We start from the raw sequence: 25,693 nt of genomic DNA on the forward strand, positions 1-25,693 counted from the left end.
TCTAACATCTGCAAGTTATGGCTTTGAACTTTGCTCTCAATGTTAGATGAAGAAGAGTGACTGATATCCACTGCATCAAGTTTCTATTTATTGGGTTTAAAAAAATGCTGAGTGTTTTTATTACTCATTTCTTAACTTCTAGGATTCTGCTTGTGGTATTATATCCAATTATTTCAGGGCTCCTGCTGAAATAGAAAATATGTTTTCTGAAACAGTTTTCACAAAAGAAAAAGCTTACAAGAGTCTTAAGAAAAATAATCTATTTATTTCCTAACTGTGGCTAGTATCCATAATAATGAGCAAGCAATCACATTATTTTGTGCATGTAGAAAAAAACCTAGAGGGCTCCAATTATAGGTCTCATTGTGACTCTTTCAAATGAAGACATGATTTTACACATTAAGAAAACTATTCTGACAAGTTTGGTCAGTGTTGAGAACTTGGAATTTCATATACAATTATATGCAGAATTGTCTTTAAATAGCTTAGAAGATTCAAGATGTGAATTCCATTTCTTAACTATTAAGATTAATAAATCATTTATAGTTAATGTCTTATAGTGAAGCATTGCAGTATTTGGCAGGAGCACTGGATTTGGATCTAGGTTCAAAGTTTGCCTTTATAACTTACAAGCTATGTCTTTTAACCTTTTGGGACCTCAGTTTCCTCATCTGTAAATTTGAAATGTTGGATTAAATGTCCTCTAAATTCCCTTTTAGCTCTTGGACCAATGATCCTATGGGGAAAAAGAAAGGAAGTGTGGTGGATGAATGTAGGAATAAAAAAGCATCTATTAGTTGCCTGCTATGGGCAAGGAACTGTATTAAGTCAATGCAATCAAGCAGGACAGTTCTTGTGCTCAGGGAGCTCACATTCTCATTGGGGAAGATTGTTGTGTTCATCTGTTGCCAAAGAAGACCATGCCATCAGAGAAATGATGACATGACTTGCACTTGACTTTGTTCTGAGTGAGGGAGGGCTGTGCAGGTCACCAGCCTCACTTCTCCTCCAGAGCCATCTGAATCCAGTGACCAGATATTCATCAGGATGACAACACATATAGAGAAGTAATGGCCAATGAAGTCAGAAGGAAAGATGATTGGAGTCATATCATAGCACAACTGATTGAGCTTTCCAGGCATCTAGTGTTGATTTGAGCACTTTTCTCAGAGTTAGTGTTGATGGAGGGGATAGGGGGAAGAACATATGACACTGCATGGAGAAGTGTATGCTGGGGACTGGATCTGGCCAAGATAAAACGACAGCTTACCCATCACAGCCCAGTGGTTCAGGGGTGGGAATCTGAGTTCTGAATTGGAAATGGAAGCTGGAGAGGCAAAGATGAGCCTAGGAGACTGCTTTCTGCAAAATTTGCTGTTTTTTTTTCTTTTTGGTCTGTTTATCTTTCTGCTGCTGTTGCTTTGTTCTTCTCTTTTCTCTCTCTCTCTTTTTTTTTTCTGAGATAATCACAGTTCAGTGACTAATAGTTTTCTTGGTTGCATAGGTCTGACTTCTTTCAAACCCTGAGATTCAAGGCTCTCTTTGTTCTCATTCTAACCAGCTTTTCCAACTTTACCATTCGTTCAATTATATGTACCCCAATTCTAGCCAAATTGTTCTGGACTTCTCTCTCATTGTACCTTTCTATGTACTTAAATTCTAGCTAGACTAGTTGCAGTTTCCTGAATATGCCCCATTTGGGTGACTTATAGTGACTGCTCAATATATATTTAATGAGTTATTGTCCTTTCATCTTTCATTACTGTTCAGTTCACTAGAGCATCTATCTTCCTGTCCAAACTGACTGTCACAAATGACATTATTATTTACAACTTATACTTATGCACACAAATCCCAACCATCTTTCTTTACTTTATCATAATTATCACCACATCTCAACTATATTGTCTTTCTGGTCAAGACTGGCAAATGTGACTAAAGAACCCAATGACATTGTTTCATACCAAGATTTCCCACAACACAGCAATGCACTGTGATACCTAATGTATAGCACCTTGCACATTTTGTGGTTTAGTCATTCCAGTCATGACTGACTCTTCATGACACTATTTGGGGTTTCTTGGCAAAGATACTGGGTTGGTTTACCATTTTTTCCTCAGCTCATTTTACAGATGAGGAAGCTGAGTAAAAGAGGGTTAAGTGACTTGCCCAGGCTCACACAGCTAGTAAGTGTTTGAGGTCACATTTGAACTCAGGCTGATTCCAGTCCAGTATTCTATCCACTGCACTACCTAGCTGCCCATCTTGCACATGGCAAGCTTATGGAATTGAATTGTTTGGGAAATCACAGTGGCATGTAGTATAGGTGGGTCTCATCTGAAGATAATGAGTAAGGCAGAAAGAGGTCATTTAAAGTAAAATCTTAAAATAGCATAATATTGTAAAAAGTGTGTGTGTGTGTGTATATGTGTGTGTATGTGTGTGTATATGCATATGTATGTGTGTATATGTGTGTATGTATGTGTGTGTATGTGTGTGTGTGTGTAGCGGGTGACAGTAACCAATAATGGTTACGAAGATAGTATTTGCTTTGCAGCACCATTATATGTTGTGTTTTCTTGCCATCTCAAGATCAGTTATTGCTGTTGTCGTTGAAGGAAAAGAGCACATTCCCTTTGCCTTATAGCTCTATTACTTAGGTTTGTACTGTTCCCTACTTTTGGTTGCTGAATTTCAAGCTGAATTTGGAATTACAGCTTGATTATGCTTTCTCTTGGCCCAATGTGACTTCCTGTTTTATAGAAAATAACTTCTAAGAGCCCTTAAAGGGATCTCTTGCATGTCTGGAAGCTCTTACAAAACCACATATTAGTAAACCAATGTGTGCATCAGACCTGTAACTAAGTATGTCTAAAAACCAAGGAAAACCACAGTACTGGACTAAATAAGCATTTATTTTTGAGGAACTTAGAGCATGTAGATGTGGTGACATTTAGGAAATGTCTGCCCTAGGTGACCAAATCAATCTGAAGCCACTATTTTCATTCAATTTTGGTTAATTACACTAGTTTTCAAAGGGCTATTTTAGTATAATTTGGAGTTTACTCAGTGACACAGATTGATATTTCTGCTTTCCAAATTCTGTTACAGAGCAAAAGTTTTAATTTGGGCATATGTCTGGTATTATCACTCTCTCCACACCTCTGCCTCTTAAAATTACCTGGTTTCCTTCAAAGCTTAACTCAAGGGACTACTTGTATATGAGGCTTCTTCTGATGCAAACAGCTGCTAATTCCTTCTCAGTACATATTTAGTGGGGCAGCTAGGTGACACAGGGGCTGCTACCTGGTGCAGAGGACAGAGCACCATTCTGGAGTCAGGAAAACTCATCTTCCTGAATTCAAGTCTGGCCTCAGATACTTACTAGCTGGGTGACCTTGGACAATTCACTTAACCCTGTTTGCCTCAGTTCCTCATCCGTAAAATGAGCTGGAGAAGGAAATGGCAAACCTCCCCAGTATCCTTGTCAAGAAAACCCCAAATGGGGTCATGAAAAGTCAGATACAACTGAACAACAACAAACATATTTTGTATATACTATAAAATCTTGGGCAGCGAGGTGGTGAGGTGGATAGGCTACCAGGTCTGGAATCAGGAAAACTTATCTTCCTGAGTTCAAATCTGCTCTCAGACACTTACTAGCTGTGACCCAACCCTGTTTGCCTCAGTTTCCTCATCTGTAAAATGAGCTGGAGAAGGAAATGGCAAACCCCTCCAGTGTCTTTGTTCATGAAGAGTTGGACATGACTGAAAAATGATTGAAGAACAACAATGACCAATATAAAATCTCCCTGGGCCTTAGTTTCCTCATTTGTAAAATAAAGACTTTGACTAGAGAGTCTCTGAGGTCCCTTTCAGTTCTAAATCTATAATTCTGTGTGTGTTGTCTTCCCCTTATTATCATTATAGGTCTAGTGGGTGATTGGATTAAAAGGCATGTACAGTTTACTAACCTTTGGAGCACAGTTTCAAATTCCTTCCAGGGATAGCTGGACCAACTCATAGTTCCACTGACAGTGAACTGAATAGGCCCATTTCCCTGAAGCCCCTACAGAATTAGTCATTTTCCTTTTAATCTCAATGTATTTCTAGTTAGTAGCCACAACAACTAATAGTATAAATATACTTCTCTTGATAGGCTGGTGGATGATAGATGTGTGGTTCATCCAGAAGCCGGTGACCTTGCCAACCCTCCCAAGAAATTCAGAGGTAAGTAATAGACATCTTTGTGTTTATGTAGACTCATCCAAAACAGATTGTTTTGTTGTGTTAAAAATTTGGAGGTTCTTCCTTGTGCTTCAAAATCTGTAAAATATCTAGAATGGTCAGAATGTCCCTATTGTATACTGAATGATTCTTGGATATATAATATAAAGGAAATAATAACTAAAATAAATTATTTTCTAAGGGTTTTATTTTTTTTTTTTAAAAGTGTGGACTCTCCCTTGATCCAATTTTTTTTTAGGGGTTGGGGTGGGGCTGAATCTATGGTTTCATTGGAATGTGTAGAGGAAATGATCTCTTCCAGTACAAAGCATAAACTGTTCTGCGCCTTTTCTAGTTGCATACAGTTGGTTGGAGCACTGAGAGTCCACGTTAGTGTAGAAATCCAGGGTTCTTTCCAGTATTCCATACTGCCTGTATGTTTGTGCAGCACAAATTTGGAGACATTTTGTTTTGATGTGAAGAAGGATGGCGTAGTTGACAGAAAGCTGACCTTTTTGGTAAGAAGAAAATCTGGGTTCAAGTCTGGCCTCTGACACATATTGGTTGTGATTTTGAGTGAGATGTTTAGACATTTTTAGCCTCATTTTCATCTTTTGTGCAGTGACCAATCCTCATACTTCTAGAATTGACAAAGAAAGTAGTTTGTAAACATTGAAGTACTTTGTAATATGGCATCATTTATTAAAAAAAAAAACTCACCCTACTTATTAATTACCTCTGATATTTCTCACTTCATTCTCTCCATTGAAAGTTTTTGTTTTTCTTTGTGCTTTATTTCCTTTAAGATTTCTTTCAACTCTGACTTTTTCTTCAGTCCTTCCATTTTTCCTCTCTTGGAGAAAAAAAATTATATTTGAAGTTTTAGAAGAAACTGGATGTGAAATATAATATAATAGGCTAGAAATGATACATTTTATATGTTTTTCTATTTAACAAATTACAATATGAGTGGGAGAAAACCTCAAAATATAGAAAGGTAGAAAGAATATATGGTCCCATTACATTATTTCTTGTTGACAGTTTTTATTAAAAAGCATTTGCTTTGGTTGAGCAAAACATCACCTTAAAGGCTCTCCTCTAAAAGTAATGGTCTATGCATATTTTAAAAATCATACAGAATCCTCTTTTTAAAATTTTGGACGTTTGACTATCTGATACATCAAATGTGTGTGTTGTGTGTATGCATATGGGTATGTGTATGTTTATGTGTATTTATTTTTAAATAATTCCCAAATTACTAGTGATGCAGTAGATAGAGCACTCAGCCTCGACTCAGGAATACCTGAATTCAAATCTGGCCTCAGAAACTTAACTGTGACTGTAAACATGTCACTCAACCGATGTTTGCCTCAGTTAGCTCAGCCGTAAAATGGGGATAATAACAGCATCCACTTCACAGGGTTGTTGTAAGGATCAAATGAGACGATACTGGTAAAACTTGCATAACCCAATGCCTGGCACACACCAAATACCATATAAATGCTTATTCCTTTCTATTTCCCTTCCCACAGAATTTCAGTGGCAGTTTTGCAGCCTCATTTTCAAGTTCTTGTGATAGAATTTATATTATTCCTTGTGATATAATTTATTTGTGCCAGGAGGCTTGAAATCATGTAGAGTAGCTAGGTTTTTTGACATCTCTGCCTATCTTGGGATTCAGCTTCCTCTTAATCACATTTATTTTTACACTTGCATTTTGAAGTTTATTCTCCTTTACAGAGAAGAGAGAAACAAAAATAGAAGCCAAGTATTGTTTTTTCTCTGTCATCTATGAACTTTCTCCTTCCTGAATATATTCAGGTCTGTTGAAGTACATTTCTGATGCCAGATAAATTTGCATTTAGAGATATTGGACCTGAGAATATGATAAGTTAAATACATAAAAGTCAAGCTGGGAATAACAGATGAAAAGTTCTTCCTGTATTTTTTTAAAGAAGTGTTTTCAGATTATAGCATTTTGGGGTTTGCTGCTACCCACAGACAGCTTAGGAAATTGCACTGAATTTCCTTTACAGTTTGCAATTAGATCATTTATTACATTTATTACCATTACATTATATCTAGTTCATGCTTCTTGAGTTTTTCCACAAGAATAGCACAAGAGACTTACTAGATGCTTGACTAAAATCTAAGTCAATTACATGTATATGTATACATATATATACCCATATGTATCTGTCTATTTATCCATCATCCATCCATCTATCTATCTGTCTGTCTCTGTCTGTCTATTATTCTCCTGATTTATCAGAGGATGTTTTTCTTTTATGATCTTTTCTTGATGAAGCCATGCTAGCATTTTTGTAATTACTTCCTTTTCTTGATATACAATAGCCATCCTTTTAATAATACATCCTAGAATTTTTCTAGGACTCAGAATTAAGCTCACTGACCTATTATACTTTGTGCATTACGTTCTCTTCCTTTTTTTAAAATTGAAAATGAAGCCAACACTTGTTCTTCTCTAGTACTATAGGATCCTTTCATTTGCCAAAATATTTCAACTGACTCAGCATCACCTCCTTCAGGACTTTCAATACTCTGGGATCTATAGTACACTTGAGTCTGGTCAGTTGAACTCATCAAACTCAGCCAGTAGTAATCTTGATACCTCTCTACTTCGCTTGGGTTTTAATCCTCTATTAGCCATTTTTGTTCCATGCTTTTCATTCCAAGGATGCTCTCCTTGGCAAAGAAAGCAGGATAGTAAGTTGAGCAGCTTTTCCTTCATTTTTGTTATTTTTCATTTCATCCATGCTGAAGGGCAGTTTAATGTATTTTTTGGTTATTCCTCTTTTCCCAGTTTAGCTTAAAAAAGAAAAAGAAAAAACAAAAACAATAAAAAGCCTGAATGTTTCCTGTTATTTGCTCATCCACCTCCACTCCTTCTGAGTTTTAGTTCTCATGACAATCACTATTTCAAACAACTGGGCCATACTTTCATATCCATTTTGGTGTAGTAGAAATTACCATGAAATTGGAGATAAGGGGACATGGATTCTAATTCTATCTCTGGTACCCAGGAGCTGTGTTCTAAGTCACCTAACCTTGATGAGCATCAGTTTTCTTATCTACAAAGTGGAAATAATATTAGCTGTAATATTTATAGGGTTTCTATGAGGAATGAATGAAATATAATGTATACAAAATTGTAGACCTTAAAGGTTCTGTAAAATGGTCAGTTTGTTATTAATAATAACAAGCCTCTGCCTTTGTTTCCATTTTTTTGCACATACCTTTTAAAAATCTTGGTCAATTAGTAAGTTCCTTGTGAAATCACAGCCAGTTTCCATTTTTTCCTATTGGGCAACTTGAACTGGATGTCCAGGAGACATTTTGAACTTAAAGTGTCCAAAACTGAACTCATTCTCTTTTTCCTCCAGATGCTCCCCTCTTCCTAACTTCCTTCTCACTGTTGAGGGCACCTTCATCCCCCACCCAAGTGCCCCAGATCATGTGTTTAATTATTAATTTCTTTTAAATTTTATCTCCTGTGAATTTCTGAATGTTAGTAAGGCTTTTCTTCTTCCAATGCCATAACTACTTGATGTGGTATATAGCCTGATGAATTTATGTGGTAACGTTTTTTTTCTTTCCTCTATATATCTAAAATTCATGATTTTAGAAGCTTTTCACTGTTTCCTTGAATCTCTCATATAAAGATCTTTCTAGTGCAGTTTTCAGGAATGTTCTTTAGGGAAAGCAGAGACTCTCTGTTTATAGAATTGGACCCAAATATCAGAACCATTGAAAACATACCCTATTTCATTATCCCACATGGAATTAAATAGGAATTAAAGATGAGCCACCTCTAGATGGGTCCAATCTTTTTCAAAATAAAACTTATTGATAGCTTTGGTTTTTATATCACATACATTTCCCAGTGCAATCAATCTTCCTCCCCTTCTTATAGAATAATCCCTTACAGGAAAAAAATCTAAAAAGGGGAAAAAATTCAACAAAACTAACCAACATATAGAAAAAGTTTAATATTATATGGGGTATTCCACACCTATAATCTATCACCTCTGCAAAGAGAATAGGAAGATAGCAACATGACTATTATGGATATGTTTTACATGACCACACATGTGCAACCTATATCCAGGTGCTTACCTTCTCAATGGGAGTGGGGAGAAAGGAAGGAGAGAATTTGATTCAAAATTTTGAAAACAAATGTTCAACATTGTTTTTACATGTAATTGTGGAAAATAAAATACTTAAAAAAACCTCAGGAAGTAGGAAGATAAGATGGCTCTAATAGTGCAATGTAATGTGTTATTCCTTAGGATGAGAGAAACATAAAAAGGCCAACTGATTTTTTCCATGCTTAAAAAACTTAAGTAAAATATCTTAAGACTAAATGAATACCTAGATATAATGCTTTATGATGTTTATATCTGTTGGCTCATAGCTTTCATTTCCTTTACTCTTTCCTGAGAAACCAGCTAGTAAAAGTTTTACTAGTCTGCACAAAATTAATTCTGAAAGCCTGTGTTCTGAAAACCTAACTTACTTATTCAAGTTTATTTAACACCTGGTGCTTTTAGACTTAAGGCTCATTTGTGCAAATATTCTATTTGTAAATGTAGACAAACTGCCTTTGCTTTTCAGGTATTGATTCAGTGGGTTAGTATTGTCAAAAGACCTTCAAACAGTCATCATGTGCCTTAGTTAATAGTATCTGGTTCTTTGGGTAAATATTCCAACTTCTAACTACAAACATTGCTAGAGGTTGGCAGAGTTTGCTTTACAAATGCATTGAAACTATTTCTTATAAAGAATACTCATCAGAAGATATGAAATGTAGCAGAAAAGTCAATGTCACCTCAGCCTGAGCCTTGAAAGAACTTCCACTCCCATTTGTACCTGTCATCTAGAAAACTATGTCTTGCCTGAGGTTTGCCTTTTGCCTGGTGTTCACTGCTATGACTGAATCAAGCCATGAAATGGAGGTGATAGATCCCCATTCCTCTTTATCATTTTGTCCAGAAGGGCCATAAGAGGTAAGGCTGTGGGTGAGGGAATGCTGCCAGAAGGTCCTCTATAGAGCACTCAAGTTTAATACTAATCTATGGATACCTTATAGAGTGGGAATAACATAGGGACCAGAGCTCCAAGAATATGAGAAACTGGGGGAGAAAGAGTGTCTCCACAATGGTCCTTGGCAGAAGGGGAGAATATGGTCAGCAGAGAGTGCATGCCCAGTACCACCTAGGGTGGGATATTTCAGAGGACAGAAGCCATGGCAGGTCTGGTCTCAGGAAGGATTATCCCCTTCATGTTATAATTTCTGACTCATTTTGTGATTCTATTCCTGATATCACATGGTGCCATATAAAAACAGAGGGAGGGTATGGTTAAACCCTTTGATTAAAAAGCCTTCACCAACATTCCACATAGAGATCCCTTGGTGAATGCAGGGATAGTTACACTGAAGGGAGAGCAAAGAGGTTGGAAGCTGGTGTTCACTCATTAGCATAATCCCTCTTTTTTTGTTTATTCATTCTTATAAAGTCACTTTTATGACTTTTCCTCTTATATGGCCATAGTTATTTGTATTCAAAAAGTCTGAATTTCTTTCTGTTTTTCATTCTTGTCTATCTTATTTGTATTATAATATTTTATTTTACAAATTCTACAATTTATTTCGCCATGCCCATCTTGTTGAACGTTGCTTCCAGTTTTTTCCCCCTCGTAATGTTTATATAATCCTATTGTGAAAGTCACTGAACAGATAGTTCTCCTTTTTTTGTAACATTCTAAAGATATAATCCAACTTTGGAATTATTAGGTCAAAGACTATGATTATGTAAGTAAATTTTACTAGGTACTGCTAGATTCTTCTCCAAAAAGATTTCACAAGTTTGCAATTTTACGAGCAATAAATATATATACTTATTTCTTCACAACCTTGCTGCCATGGAATTTTATTGCTTTTAAATTCTTTTGATAAGTTGATGAGTTTGAGATGGTACCTCACATATGCTTTAATTTGTGTTTCTTTGCTTATTAGTAAGGTTAAGAATTTTTTCAAGTGATTATCAACAATTTCTGTTTCCTCTTTTAAAAATTGATCATTTTTATTTCTTTTATTTCTTTTTTGACATAGTTACTAGACTAATAGGTCAGGGAAATGTAAACACGTTATCAGAAGAGCATTTGATAAAACCTTCCTTATCCTTCTGGATAAAATGGAGAGATATGGGAAAGGATAGTTTAGTAAGGTGGCCTTGGATGCTTCTTGAATGATTGGGTCTAACAGTGTGAATTAATGGATTGATGTCAATCTGAGGCACATCTTTAGTGATGCAGATCATAGATTAAGAACTGGAAAAAACATTAGGTCTAGTCCAATCCCAAAATTTTATCGATGAGGAAATTGAAGTCCAGAGAGTGGAGACCACTTGTCCAAGGTCACGCAAGAAATAAATGATAGTTCAGGGAAGGAGTGGTAGGAAAATTTAAGGCTCTAATTCTCCATCAAGAAATCTTTCTATTGTAGTATACTGCCTGTAGATAGTACCCTACTGCTTTAGGGTGCTGTGTTTGGCACTGTTAAGGTTGGCATTTTTATCTGATTTGGATGGGGACATGGTTTACATGCTTATCACACTTTACGATGACATGAAGCTGGGAAGTGTTGAATGGTAGAATTAGGATACAAAAAGATCTCAACTGGCTAGAATGATGAGTGAATTCTAGCAAAATCTAGAGAGACAGCATGGTAGTTATAATAGAATAGAACATGGTATTTGGGGTTGAGGATAAGAGTTTAAGTCTCAGCTTTGTTACTACCTGTCTGACCTTGGGCAAGCCACTTAACTTCTCTGGGCCTCAGTTTCCTCTACTGTAAAATGAAGGGTTTGGGATGGATGACCTTTAAGGTATTTTCAAGTTTTCAGTGTAATGAAGCTATGAGGAACCATTTAATAAGGATATATTCAAACACTTGAACTCACAGTAATAAAAAAATCACCTGTAAAGAGTGGAGGAGATGTAGCCTGGCCACAGTGGGAAATTTTTGAGGAAATTTAGATCAAAACCAAATAGGCCAATCTACCAAATTTTTCACAGGGCTATTTTGAGGGTCAAAATGAGATAATGTATTAAAAGTGCTTTGTAAACCCTGTAACCTATTATTTTACTATTCAGGTAATAAATTTTCCTTGAAATTTAATTTTTTAAAAAAAATTAAAAATTTAAAAAAAATTTTAAAATTATTTGAAACAATTCAGCCAAACACTCATTTATAACAATTTGTGCTTAAGAATGAATGTCTAGATACATGTACATAATAACATAATTATTACTTTCTTTGTATCTTCTGTCTCTGTCATCATCTATATTTGTAGATGAGGAATTCTTAGTGTGGAATTCATTTTTATTATTTCTGTTCTTAAAGACAGGGATCTAGAGAAGTCTTTGTCATACAAATGCATTCATTTAAACAGGGTGTGGGTAACAAATTCATGCTTTGGATCACTTTGTGGTACTCCCCTTTATTCACTAGGCCTAAAGTCTTGTATGACAGTTTTTGAGAGACATGTGATTCAAAGACAATGTAATAGGTGAAACAAGCTCGTCATAGCTTTCCCTGCTAGTAATCATGTTGTTTGTAGAGTGGGCAGAGAGCAGTAGAAACCTCTCTTCCCTCCTGCCTTCATGCATCCATGCTTTGAGTATTCCTTGTCCATTTTGGTTCTACCATTCATCATCTCACTCTGTCTCTGTCTACCAGACATTGTATACCCTCAGTGTTTCATTCTTGCCTTACTATTCATTTTGTTAAAGATCCCATTATCAAATCTCATCTGTGCTGTACACTTGCACAACCACTGAATCATACCTTCCATTCTATACCAACTCATTAATTTCCAAGCACTCAGCACAAATGGTTGTTTTCCATTTGTTTACTAGACCAAGGCCAGTTTTTAGACTATACAAAAACACAACACTATATCTAAGGTTCCTTTCTGACACCTTGAAATCGTCTTGGGAAAGAGTTATTAGTACCCCCATAGACTCAGGACCATAAAGATCTTTCTACATCTCAAATCCTTCAAGGTTTCTCCTTTATAGCATTCTCCAATTAAATTTCTTGGTAATGAATGCTCTGATAAGGAAGGACTTCAGCTTTGGAAATTGGGATGTAGAAGAATAATTCTGTGCCATTTCCCAGGTTGTTAAAGTATGCATGCATTTATGCCAGAAATTAACTTCTTTGTCAATAATGCAAAGGAATTGCTTTACATCTTTCAGATGAATTCAACACACAGAATAGAAATGACATAATGTAATGATTAGAAAAGAGTTTAAATCTGTACATCAGTTAGACCAGTTGATATTAGTGGTATCTCATATTCTTTCTCTTTTCTATTTTTGTCCAAGAATAAAATAAAAGAAAGCATCCATGTCTAGTATCATTTGGTATATCCATCTTTGCAGGAGGAAAGAACATGTCTCATTTCTCCTCCCTAAATGTTATCAAAGAATGTTCTATAAGAGCAGTGACTAGTCTTTTGGTAGAAGAGTCCAACAGATCTTTTTTCAAGTCTTATAACTTGACATATTTCCTTATTTTTGTAAAGCATTTAAGTTGTAGCAAATAGCACTCCTCTTCACCAGCCAAGACAATATTGAATGGAAGATTTCTTCAAAAATGGATTTTCACCAATATATATATACATTTGTAATTTATAAAATTCTATTTTTACCTATCATAATTTTCCACCTTTAAAAAAATCCACAGTTAATCCTTATACTTTAATGAAGATAAGTGGATTGGAAGATAGTAATATAGAGAATTTTTTATGTGTGAGTTTCTGTGTTTAATTACATTCTAAATGGAATATCATTGAATTCCTTGAGGATAAAAGTTATGTTTTGTTTTTGTAGCCCCACGACATATCACAACGCTTTGCACATAATAGGTATGTAATTCCTGTTGGAGAATAAGTCAGAAGACCTGTGTTCAAATCTTTACTCTCTGACAAATCTCTAATAATAACCATCTGTAAGGCTATTGATTTAACTATAATCTCTATGCATATTACTCCAAAAATCTGCCTTATCTTTTTTCTGAATTTTAGTTTCACATCTCCAGATGCCTCCTGGATGTTTTTTGGATATTTTTGTAGGTATCTCAAGATCAATGTGTCCAAAACCAAATTTATTCTCTTTCCCCCTAAACCAACTCTTCCTCCTAACTTCCCAGGTGTTTATTAAGAGCTTTGCCACTCTTCCTATCACCCAGGTTTGCAATCTAGTTATTAATCCCTCACTCACCCCTCTTCTCTATATTCAATCAGTTTCCAAGTCTAGTTGATTCTGTCTCCATAACATCTCTTACATACAACACCTTCTCTCTCTTTTCACTTTTGTTTTTGTTCAGTCATCCAGGCATATCTGACTCTGAGTAACCGCATATACCATAGCACACCAGGCCCTTCTGTTCTCCACTATCTCCCAGTTTGTCCAAGTTCATATCATTGCTTCCATGACACTCTCTCATCCTCTGCCATTCCCTTCTTCTTTTGCCTTTAATCTTTTCCAGCAGCAGACTCTTTTCCAATGAGTCCTGTCTTCTCAGGATGTGACAAAAATATTTAAGTTTCAGCTTCAGTGTTTGTCCTTCCAATGAATAGTCAGAGTTGATTTCTTTAAATAATGACTGCCTTTATCTCTTTGTTGTCCAAGAGAATCTCAAAAATCTTATACAGCATCACAATTCAAAAGCATTGATTCTGCAGCATTCACAGCCATATGTTACTACTGGAAAAACCATAGCTTTGGCTATATGAATCTTTATCAGAAAAGTGATGTCTCCACTTTTTTAATACGTTGTCTGGATTTGCCATCGCTATCTTTCCAAGGAGCAAGCATCTTTTAATTTCTGCAGTCACTATATGAAGTTATCTTTGAGCCCAAGAATATAAAATCTGACACTGCTTTCATTTCTTCTCCCTCTATTTGCCAGGAAGTGATGGGACCAGCTGCCATGATCTCAGTTATTTTTAATGTTCAGCTTCAAGCCAACTTTTATACTCTCTTCTTTCACTCTTATCAAGAGGCTTCTTAATTTTTCTTTCTGCTACCAGAGTGGTATTGTCTGCATAGCTGAGATTGTTGATGTTTCTCCCAGCAACCTTAATTCTGGCTTTTGAATTGTCCAGCCTGGCATTTTGCGTGATGCACTCTGCACATAAATTAAATAAATAAGATGACGATATATAGCTCTGTCATACTCCTTTCCCAATCTTGAACCAATCAATTGTTCCGTGTTTGGTTCTAACTATTGCCTCTTGATCTGCATACCAGTTTTACAGGATGACAAGTAAGATGATCTGGTATTCTCATCCCTTTCAGTACTTGTCACAATTTGCTGTGACCCCCATAGTCAGAGGTTTTATTGTGGTCAATGAAGAAGAAATAGATGTTTTTTTCTGGAACTCCCTTGCTTTCTTCATAATACAGCTAATATTGGCAATTTGGTCTCTAGTTCCTCTGCCTCTTAGAAAACCAGCCTGCTCTTCTAGCAGTTTTTGGTTCACAAATTGCTGAAGCCTAACTGGCAGAATCTAAACATTCTTTGGCATTGCCGTTCTTTAGGATTGGAATTTGAACTGACCTTTTCCAATCCAGTGACTACTGCTGAGTTTTCCAAATTTGATGGCATGTTGAATGCTATATTTTGACAGCATTATCTTTTAGGAGTTTAAATAGCTCAGCTAGAATTCCATCACCTCCACTAGTCTCATTGTTAGCAATGCTTCCTAAGGGCCCACTTAACTTCAATTTCTACGATGTATGGTTCTAGGTTAATAACTGCGTCATGGTGGTTATTGGTGATATTCAGAACTTTCTTATATAGTCCTTTTGTGCATTCTTGACATCTCTTCTTAATGTCTTCTACTTTTGTGAAGTCCCTGCTGTTTTTTTTCCCTTTTCACCACAACTATCCTAATTCAGGCTCTCATCATCTCTTGCCTGCACTGTCTTAATAGTTTCCTAATTGGGCTTCCTGCATCCAATTTCTCTCCTTTAATTCCACAGCTGCCAGACTGATATTTCTAAAGCTCATGTCTGATGAGGAAAGTTTTAGTAGATCCTCATTGCCTCTAGGATAGGATATAAACTCTTCTGTCATTTAAAGACCTGACTCTCGCCTAATTTTCTAGGTTGATTTTTCATTACTCCCTCTCACACGCTGTATGCTCCAGACAAACTGACTGATTGTGGTTTCCAATACATGAAATTCCATCCCTTCATGTCTATACACATGCTATTAAGAATGCTTGATATATGATAGTGCCTGACACATAATAGACACTTAATTAATGTTTATTGACTATGGCTTATGCTTGAAATGCTTTCTCTCTCTACCTGTACCTCTTAGAAACTTGAGTTCCCTTTAAAGTTCAGGTCAAGTGCCACCTCTAGGAGTCCTTTCTTAATTAATTCAATTGCTTGTCTGCCCAACCCCACCACTAACCTCTAGAAGAATCACTTTATATTTATTTTGTATACGTACATTATTATTTTATTCTATGAACATGTTGTACACCACTAGTAGAATGGAAACTCTCTGAAGGCAAAGACTCTCTCATTTTTTTTTTTGTATATGGATTCTACTACCTAGCATAGGGCTTGGCACATGTTAGAGGATGAATAAATGTTCCTTGATTGATCTGTGATTGATGTGAGTTCTCTCTCCAACAATGCAGATTGGAACCCACTTATGCCTTTCCATCTTGTGTGACTCTCTTCACCTTCTGATCCACCATAATTACCACACTTGACACCTCCCTCTTATTCTTTTGATTGCATGGACACTATCCATGGTATTTATCACCATGTGACTTTTTTTTTCAATCATACATTTCCCCTAATGACTTCTTTTTATGCCAAAGACAATGAATGGTGATATTACCATGAAAACTTAGCAGCTGATGCTTGGGCAGTCCGTTTGCACAGGTATTTTTATAGAGAATAGACAAGAGTCCAAGGGCCTGAGGAGTCAGAATGGAATATGATGCATGTTGTCTTCTGAAGTGTTTGACTTGGATAACTTGAACTAAGATAATTAAGAATATCATATTTCCCTAGAAGACAGATAGAGGTATGCTACAAATTAAATACATGGGTTTAAAAAATATGCATAAATATTGATATCTTCCTGGAACCTCAAAAGAACTTCCATTCTTAGTTTTCTGTGACAATACAACCTTCTTTCATGGACCTTTCTTGATTCTTCCACTTGTTAGACCAGACACATGGAGAGCACATTATACAGGACTGGGTGAAATTGATCAGTACTTAAGAGTTGGATCAATTTGTGTAAAAAGAGCCAGGAGTAGTAAGCCTCAGAAAAGTATTTGTTAAATGCTTACCATGGGTTAGGTATTGGGCTAAGTGCTGGAAAATGGTTGTGGATTCTTCATGCTCGCTTTGGCTCTGCACACATTTCAAAACTTCTCTAATTATACCATTATCCCTGCTGTTAAATTGCTCAACTAAAGAGTAAAAAAATCAACTAGGCTTGAGTTGGAACATTCCAATATGAGAAGAAGATACCACCTTAGCCCCAGGGACAGCTATGCCTGAGATATGATGTTCTGTTCTATAGCTGCCTATTTCTCAGGAGAGGGTTTTCTTCCTCTGGGAATTTTACCTCATATTTTTTTGCACTGGTAATTTGGTGCCATTTTCTAGAGCCAACTAATTGAATAGTGCATGTTTGGACTAGAAGAATGAAGCTACTTATTAAGCAGGCCTTTTCTAAATCTAATATTTATCATTCTCTAATGTTTATGATAATGGTAGAAGGTATAGTCACTACGGATACCATTTTTTATTTGAGTCCAGTATTAAAATCTGAAATGGAAGAATGATTGATCATTGTAATAAATACTTGTATTAATGTTGCCGGAAGAAGGGGAAACCACCCCCACTTGTTGATGCACCCCCAAGTGTATTGGGATCAGTATTCTTGGGATATTTTGGTTTTGAACTTAGTATATCCTCAAAGCTGAATCCGGCAAAATAACTACAGTTTTATTCCAGAGTAAGAGATATTTAATGCCTATTATCAACAAAGTTTAGGCAACAATCAAGGAAGCAAACCTGACCTTAATGGTATCTCTAAGGCTCAGTTGGATGGAACCTGTGACTGGGCGTGGCCATGGAAGAGTGCAACTTAGTTTAAAAAAAGAGGATGTACAATAAGGAACTGGGGTGGCTAGCATGTTAAGAATGTATGCTCATGTGAAGAAATCCAGGAACCAATGGAGAGAGCATTTGGTTGAAGATCAATGAAGGGGTTCAACAGTGTCATAGCATAGCCATTTCTTGCCTGATTAACCAACCATATGGGTCAGAGGGTATGCACAGTTTTATAGCCCTTTGAGCATAGTTCCAAATTGCTCGCCAGAATGGTTGGATCAGTTCTTAACTCCACCAATAATGCATTAGTGTCCAATTTTCCCACATGTATCATTTCCCTGTTTTGTCATGTTAGCCGATCTGACAGGTGTGAGGTGGTACCTCAGAGTTGTTCTGATGTTCATTTCTCTCATCAATAGTGATTTATACCAATTCTAGGTTTTAAGGAGTTATTTTCTTCAAGTCTTTGTCTCTTTTTCTGATTGATTGCCTTTTGTTTCATAATTTTCTTTTCCTGTATTACTCTTGTTCCTGTATTATTATTATTTATTTTCTCAATTTTCCTTAACCTCTGTTTTTTAAGCTCTTTCAAGGACACTTTTTTAGATTCTGATCATTTTACGTTTTTCTTTGAAGCTTTACAGGAAGCTTTCTTTCCCCCTCTGCGTTTGAACTCTGATCTTCTCTGTCATCACCATAGTAGCTTTCTATGGTTGGGTCCTTCCTCTGCTTTTTACTCACTTTTTAACAGCCTATTTTCTTGTCCATTAACTTTATGTTAGTGTTGTGCTCTGCTCCAGGGGTGTGGGGAATAATGTCTTAGGCTTCAAGTTTTTCCTGTTTTTTTTTTTGTTTGGTTGGTTTTTTTTAGCTCTCTCTGGGAACCTTTGGCCTCTTGGTTCTTCCATTATCTTATAATCCACAGCCAAGCTGTGTGATTCCTTTTCCTCTGCCTCACACCTTGGTCTGTAAGTCTGTAAGTGAGTCAGGCATTTCTCTCTGTCCCTGAGCCACAACCAGGGCCCCCCGCCCTGCTGCCATCCTGAATGTTTTTGCTACCTATGGTCCCTCACATGGCAAGCATCCACTTACCTCTCTGCTCTGGAACCAAAATTAGGGATTCTGCTCTTCTGCTTCTTCTGACCATAACCAGTAGGACTCTTTCCCTTCTATGATCACACTCACCAAAATGACCCATCTGGTCACTTACCTGGTGCTCAACCCCCTTACTACTTGTGGGATGAAAGCTCCTGAAGCTAAGGCTTTCCCAACACAGCTTTCCCAACACAGCTTCCCCAAGAGTTTGTTGTTTGTTGACTTTGCAGTAACTGCCTGGAGGCATCTGTACTTCCATCAGGTTAGACTACCACCTGGGGAGATCATATCTTTCCTCATTTCCTCCCAATTGTCTTTGGCTTAGTGAATGTTTTACCCTATTTTTAATGATTTATGCTGCCCTAAAATTTACTTTGAGGCATTATTTGATTTGCTGGGGAACTTTGGAGAGCTAGTTTCCTACCTTATTTCACTATCTTCTTTTTATTCTCCTAATTTTTTCCTCTAGAGCTTCTTTTTAAAATAATTTAAAAACCCTCTTGCTTCATTCCTTACAATTTATGTTCTACATATGGAAAAAGCTTTTTAGTTTTTTTAAGGTTTTTTTTTATTTTTTTTATTTTTATTTTTTATTAAAGGGGCCATCCCTTGAGGAACTACTTAAAGAAGCCTATTCATTGAATGGATGCATCTCACTCAAAGTGAGATTGTGATAAGACCTTAGCCTGAAAGGGCTAGGGTCTCGAATTACATCCCCAGCCATCTCCAGTTGTCCTGATGAATATCAGGTCACTGGACCCAGGGGGCTCAGGAGAAGAAAGTGAGGTTGGTGACCTTGCATAGCTCTCCCTCTCTCAAATCAAAGTCAACTGCAAGTCATGTCATCCTCTTGATGTCATGGTCCTCTTCCAGAATGAAGGACAAATACACACACACACACGCATACACACACTTACACACACAATGCTGTTTCATAAATGGCACAACTTGGGGAGTAAATTTTGATAGGTTGATTTTTACCACCAAAAACAGGTAAATAGCATTTTTAAATTTAAATTTTTGTTTTAAAAAATCTTAACTGTTGAGTGTTTGGAACAATTGATTGATCAGCATTTTCAAAGTCAGGCAATAATAATAAAGCAAAAGAAAACTCTCTGCCCTCATATACTAGTCTAGATAAAGCCCAATTAAAGCATCGTTGAGTAAATACAACTCAGGCAGGTTTGAATTCTTTTTCAGCTTGCATTCAATAACTGGAGGTCATGAACTCTATTCCTTTTTTTGCCTTGTCCTCTCTGCCAAGATTTTTTTTTTTACAGTCAGACAGAAGGTAAAGACCTAGAATCTTGGAGTGAAAAGGAAATTTAGAGGTCACCAATTTCAACCTCCCTCCCCACTTTTCAAACATATATATATACATATTATATATATATATACACACATATATTTTAAATAAAATTCCTGAATCATTAATTTTAACATTCTCGTATTAAATTAAACTTACACGGTTTCTTGGAGAGGAAAATAAAGGAAATTGGTGAAGCTGAGTTTATCACGCATCCAAGGAAATAAAGAGACATCATGGAATAATTATGATAACACTAGCTTATTCTTATCTGGTGCTATAAGGTTTTCCAAGTACTTTACATGTTGTCTCATTTGATCGTCATAATAGCCCTAGGTGGTAGGTGCTATTACTTTTCCCATTTTATAGATGAGGAAATTGAAGCTATAAGAGATTGTGTCTTATTTAGGATTATATAAATAGTAAGTTTTTAAGGCAGGATTTGAATGAAGGTCTTCTTAAGTCCAGCACTCCACTGCACCACCTAACTGCCTACTACTTGGCCATATAATAATCATTTGAAAAATAAACACTATGAAGATAATTGTACTCTGTGCATAAAATCTCATGCTGTAAAAGACATTCTTGAAAGCACTGATTAAAACTCTAAATTAAATCAACATGCCCCTTAAGACTTTGATAAAAATGTGGTCAATAAGGCAAGATGTCCAAAAATAGGTTGGGAGGCATTAGTCAGGAATAAGACAACATAAGAACAGCTTGTATACAATACAGAAACCTTATGCCTGTGTATCATGAACTCTTTTTTCAAGAAAAGAGCTGAAAGGTGCTGGTCATTGTATGTATTGAAAATATAACAAAAATCAAGTAAACAGAACCAAGGTAAAAGATCAGAGTAGACCATCATAAAGTCAGATGCGTTTTAGAACCATTGGAGTCTCAGGTTTCTCCTTTCTTGGGATTAGATTGACCCAAAGTATATGAATATGGTTGTTAAGTAGCAATAGCTGTTGAGATGGAATGACAAAGGCTGGGAGCCATACCAGGCAGGTTTTATACCTTGTTTTGTTCATGTGAACAAAATCTAGTGATTCTGGTTGACCACAATGTGATATGAACCCACAGTATGATATGACTGAGAAAAACAAAAACCAAATGGAACTGTGACAACAATGCAGATCACAACCCATTTATGCCTACCCATCCTGTTTAATTATATTCCAAAAGTATGTAATTAATTATCAGCATGGGAGTCGTTTCTGAATTAGCTGCTTGTTTACAGTTGATTATAATTTCCTAACTCTTAAGCTAGCCTCAGTGACTTTTAGATACTTTGGTCAAAATTTTAAGAATACTTTCCCCATTTGCACCCAAAATTCCTCTTCTAATTGCCACATTGGGTGAATTTCTTCAGTACAGCCAACTCACAGAGCCTGGCACATAGTAGGCACTTAATAAATGCTTGTTAATAAAAATTAGGAAGTATAAGAAAAAGAAACCTGTAATCATCATTTAACATATGAAGTGTAAAAGGTTAAAAAAAAGTTTTCCTTAAATTTGAACCCAAGTATTTTAATAAGGCAGCCAGGTGGTACTGTGGCTAGAGCACCATCAGACCTAAAGTCAGGAAGATCAGCATCAGACACTAACTGTGTGACCCTGTGCAAGACATTTAACCCTATTTACCTCAGTTTCCTCATTTGTCAAATGAGCTGGAGGAAGAAATGGCAAACCACTCCAGAATCTTTGCCAAGAAAATCCCAAATGGGGTCATGCAGAGTCAAATTCCACAACAACAACAGCAGCAATTCCAAAGTCTCTGTGTTCTACTCTCCTTCTAGGTATTGACTCCTTTTCCTGACAGTTTAGCGTCTGAGTCCTTATTTTGGTTCTTTGCTCTGTACTCTTGTGCATTTGGGCTCCTGCCTTGATCAGTTCTTGCTTCTACATCCTAATCACCAGTGCTGGGTTCCCGTGACCTACCGCCAAACTTTGCAGATAATAATCTGGACCTCCTTTGTGTAGAGAAAGGATTTTTAATTCCTAGAGAAAGAAGTATCTTAATAGAGAAAAGAGTCTGTCTTCTACATTATCTCCCTAGGTATAGCTATTTCTCATTCAGGTGTGGTTGACAATGGGACAGTGAGGGACAGAAGGGGTCAGAGTTCAAAGTCTAGCTAAACAGGAGGGATCTGGCAAATATTAAAGATGGGAAATAATGAGTAAAGTCCAGGGTCATCAGCTCAGGCAAGGACTACTGGACAGTTACCCTAGGCTTAGGTGGTCAATGTCTGAAGTTCTTATGGTCAAAGTCAAAAAGAACATTACTATCAATCCCAGTTGATGGGATCTGATCCTAAGGCATTTAATAGCTCCTTTTTGGGTGTGGGTTATCCAGAGTCTGTAAGTATGGAATATATCCCAGAGGTTAGGCCCTTCTTTGAGGTAGGAAGAGGAGCTAACATTATATTGCTTTTTTTTTTCTCTGAACTTTCAGAACACAAAAGGGAAGAAAAATAAAGGAACAAACGTAGTAGAAGAATACCTGTCACGTGATGAGGAAACTTTTACAAATAATTCCAAATCAATAATTTATTTTTGTGATACTGAAAATTTTTGTGATTCTGAGAACTGACATGAAGTTCTTATGTTTCTATCAGACAAAACTATTATTTTTTTTTGTCTGGGAAAGATTAGACTTTCTTCTTTCCCCCCCAAATTTATTAATTTATTTGTTTTCAATTTTCAACAATCACTTCCATAAGTTCCAAACTTTCTCCCCCTCCCTCCCCAAGATGACATGCAATCTTATATGAGTTCTCCACATACATTCCTATTAAACATATTTTACATTAGTCATGTAAAACTATCATTTTCTAATGGTTACTATTACTTCATAATAAGTAATACATATTTCAGGAAGCACAGTTATACATTGTATTTTTTTGCTGTTACTCTTCATAACTTTAATTCATAAAGTGAATAGTGATAATATTGACTGTTATATCTTAGCCCTTAATATTGTGACCCTTGGGGGGGAGAAAAAGAAAGTAGTTGAAAGATAAACATGCTAATATATTTGTTGCAAGGCATGTGCAAAGTTTAAACTAGGATTTTAGAATCACTTACAAGTGCTGGTATAATGTGACCTCTTCAGTATAATGGTTTGAGAAAGCATCTGGCTTCACGTTGGGACAATTTTTATGTATGAATTCCATTTTTGCTAGGTCTTGCACTTTGGAAATCTTGTCTGTTCATCAAGAGCTGTGAGTCCCTAGATTTTTATTGCATTACATGGTACCCAAATTGTCCCTTAAATTAAAATAATCTGGATAATTTAATGTCACTATATCAATGAAATGACAGTGAAATCAGGGAAAAGTCTTGTGTTTTGTTTACTCCACAACTGGGTAATTGTATGTGGAAACAAGCTGACATGTTTTTCTTTATTTCAATAGTCGAAATGTCATGGTTTTTCATGTTGGAAATGGTCTCTCCTTTTTCCTTTTTTTTTTTAATTTTGCAGGACAGAAATATAACTTGTCCCTCTAGGTACAATCAGACTTTTGTGTTAGTAGTTAAGTAACACATCTGTCCTTCCCATGGTTATTAGTCAATTCAGATCCCTCACGCCCAATTTTAAAAAAAAAGAAAGACTTTTCAAAAGCATGCAATTTTTCCTAAATATAGTACATTTTCATTGTACTTGATAGTGAGATTAAGTGAAATCTACAAATTCCAGAACCTTAGATTCAGCCAGTACTTTTCATTTGATTAGTCTCCTTCTTTTCCTAACCTCTGATGAAGGGGCTAATAATCAGTGAGATAGTTTAAAAGTCAAAGGAAAGGAGGAAGGCTCTTTTAAAATCACCAAACTTGAGGAACAACCCTCTAGACAATTGAGAATTGCTGTGCAGTTCTTAAAGCTGTCAAATATTTCAAGAATACAGATGAGATAAACTAATCCTTAATAAAACAAAACAAAACTCCAATAACCACTCAAAGGGCAGGGCATTTGAGTGGCAATATCAGAATGGAAGTCAGGAAACATGTCCTTCTCCAGTTAAAACCCTTCATTTCTCTGGGCTTCATCTTTAAAATGAAGAGGCTTGTGGACAGATAATCTCCCAGGTTCATTTCTGTTTTAAACATCCACAGTTTTCTGACAGTTAATTAGTGCTCTTTTGAAAGAATGGTCTTTTGTATACAGAAGAGCCTGAGGTTTTTGGGAAGGAAGGCACATAACATTTACACAAGTCATGGCTGTGCAAAAACATGTTTCTTGGGGGAAGGGACTGTGATTTCCTAAACCTGGTGCATAAACAGGCAAGCTGTGGCTGATAAATTATCATTGTTTCCCTTTTAACCATCAGACCTTTTTTTTTATTTTAATGATGAACAATGTTTCATTTAAGGGAGTGAGTTTATTTAATTCATCAAATGTTTATTGAAGACCTGCTAAATGTGTCCTACTATGCTAATTGCTTCAGGGAGATTCAAAAGTGAATAAATTCCCTGCATTCAAGGTTAGAATTTAGTTACAAAGTAGAGTGTAAAAATTGGAAGGGAAAAAAAGGGGAAGTACAAAGGCATTTTAAGGATACCTAAAAAAAAAATTGAAAGTATCAGGGAAAGCTTTAAGAGATGGCATTTGACATGGGTCATAGGAGGGATTAGGTAGGATTTCTTCTGGCAGAGGTGTGGGGGAAGGATATTTCAAGTTTAGGAAATGTATTTTGGACAGAGTGAATAGTTCTGTTTGGTTTTAGCATAATATTCATGAAAATGGCCAAAGAGATACATCTGGAAAGGAAAGTTGGAACCAGATTGTTGAGATCCTTGAATACCAAATCAACTAACAAGTTTAGACTTTAACTGGTATGCAGTAGAGAGCTATTGAAAGTTTGTGAGCAAGACAGTGAAATAATTAGACCATTGGTAAGATTAATCTGGCAGTGGGTCTCTGATCATTTCTGGTCTTGGCTATCCCTTCACAGATAAGAAAGGATATTTAGCCTGGAGAAAAGGACTTAGAAGGAGGGATATTATAGTTGACTTCAAACATCTGAAGGACTTTCAAGCGAAAGGATTAGACTAGCTCTGTTAGTCTATGACCTTAGAACCGAAAGCAAAGGAGAAAAGTTTCTAGAGGGGGTCAACTTTAGCCTTGATGTCATGAAAACCTTCCTAATGGTTAGAGATGTCCCAAAACATAACAGGGTGCCTTCGGAAGTACTGAGTTCCTTGCTCTTGGAGGAAATCCTTTCCTATGTAGGCTAGACCAGATGGCATATGGGGTCACCACCAACTCACAGGTTCTGCGATTCTGTGACTGAAGAGCCAGCTCTTGGGGAAGAGCCATGTTGTCATTGTCCCTAGTCCTCTTCTTACTCTTTCTTGTCATCCCCAAAAAATGTGCCTTGGAGGAGGAGCAGATGGAGTGAGAGGGTTGCTATGTCCTAAAGTTCTAGTTTAGAGGAAACCTGAGTATGTTAACAGGCAGAAGGTAAAGAGTCAATGAGGGGGCAGACTGAATATGTAGAAGGATGGGGGTGCCGTATTCTGGAGGAGGGAGTAAGTAAAAAGAGCACAAAATTTTAGAACTGAAGGAGACTTTAGATGTCATCTGATTCAACCCATTTCCCCCCCCCCCCCCAATCCCTCTACAATATGCTGAATACTTAAGTGTTCATCTTATTTGCCATAAGACCTCCAAGGAAGGGGGACCTATTATATATATATACTATTAGATAGTCTATTCTTCATTTGAAAGCTCTAATTTTTAGGAAGTTTTTCTTTATTATCAATCCTAAATTTTTATTTGTGTAACTTATAACATTGATCCTAGTTCTTCGTTCTGGAGCCAAAGAGTACAAATAATTCTTCCTCCATGTGACAGCCTTCAAACAGTTGAAGAGA

General features: G+C 36.4%; 1 protein-coding gene across 1 annotated transcript in view; it reads left to right on the plus strand.

Moving 5' to 3' along the window:
- Window positions 1–25,693, plus strand: part of ITPR2 (inositol 1,4,5-trisphosphate receptor type 2) — a 510,130-nt gene that overhangs the window by 78,392 nt on the left and 406,045 nt on the right. Inside the window, exon 2 of the mRNA XM_072653450.1 lies at window positions 4,160–4,230. Coding sequence (XP_072509551.1) covers window positions 4,160–4,230 — 71 coding nt within the window. The remainder of the gene's footprint in view (window positions 1–4,159; window positions 4,231–25,693) is intronic.

The sequence above is a fragment of the Notamacropus eugenii genome, chromosome 3 (genome assembly GCF_028372415.1).
Source record: "Notamacropus eugenii isolate mMacEug1 chromosome 3, mMacEug1.pri_v2, whole genome shotgun sequence".
Classification (NCBI taxonomy): Eukaryota; Metazoa; Chordata; class Mammalia; order Diprotodontia; family Macropodidae; genus Notamacropus; species Notamacropus eugenii.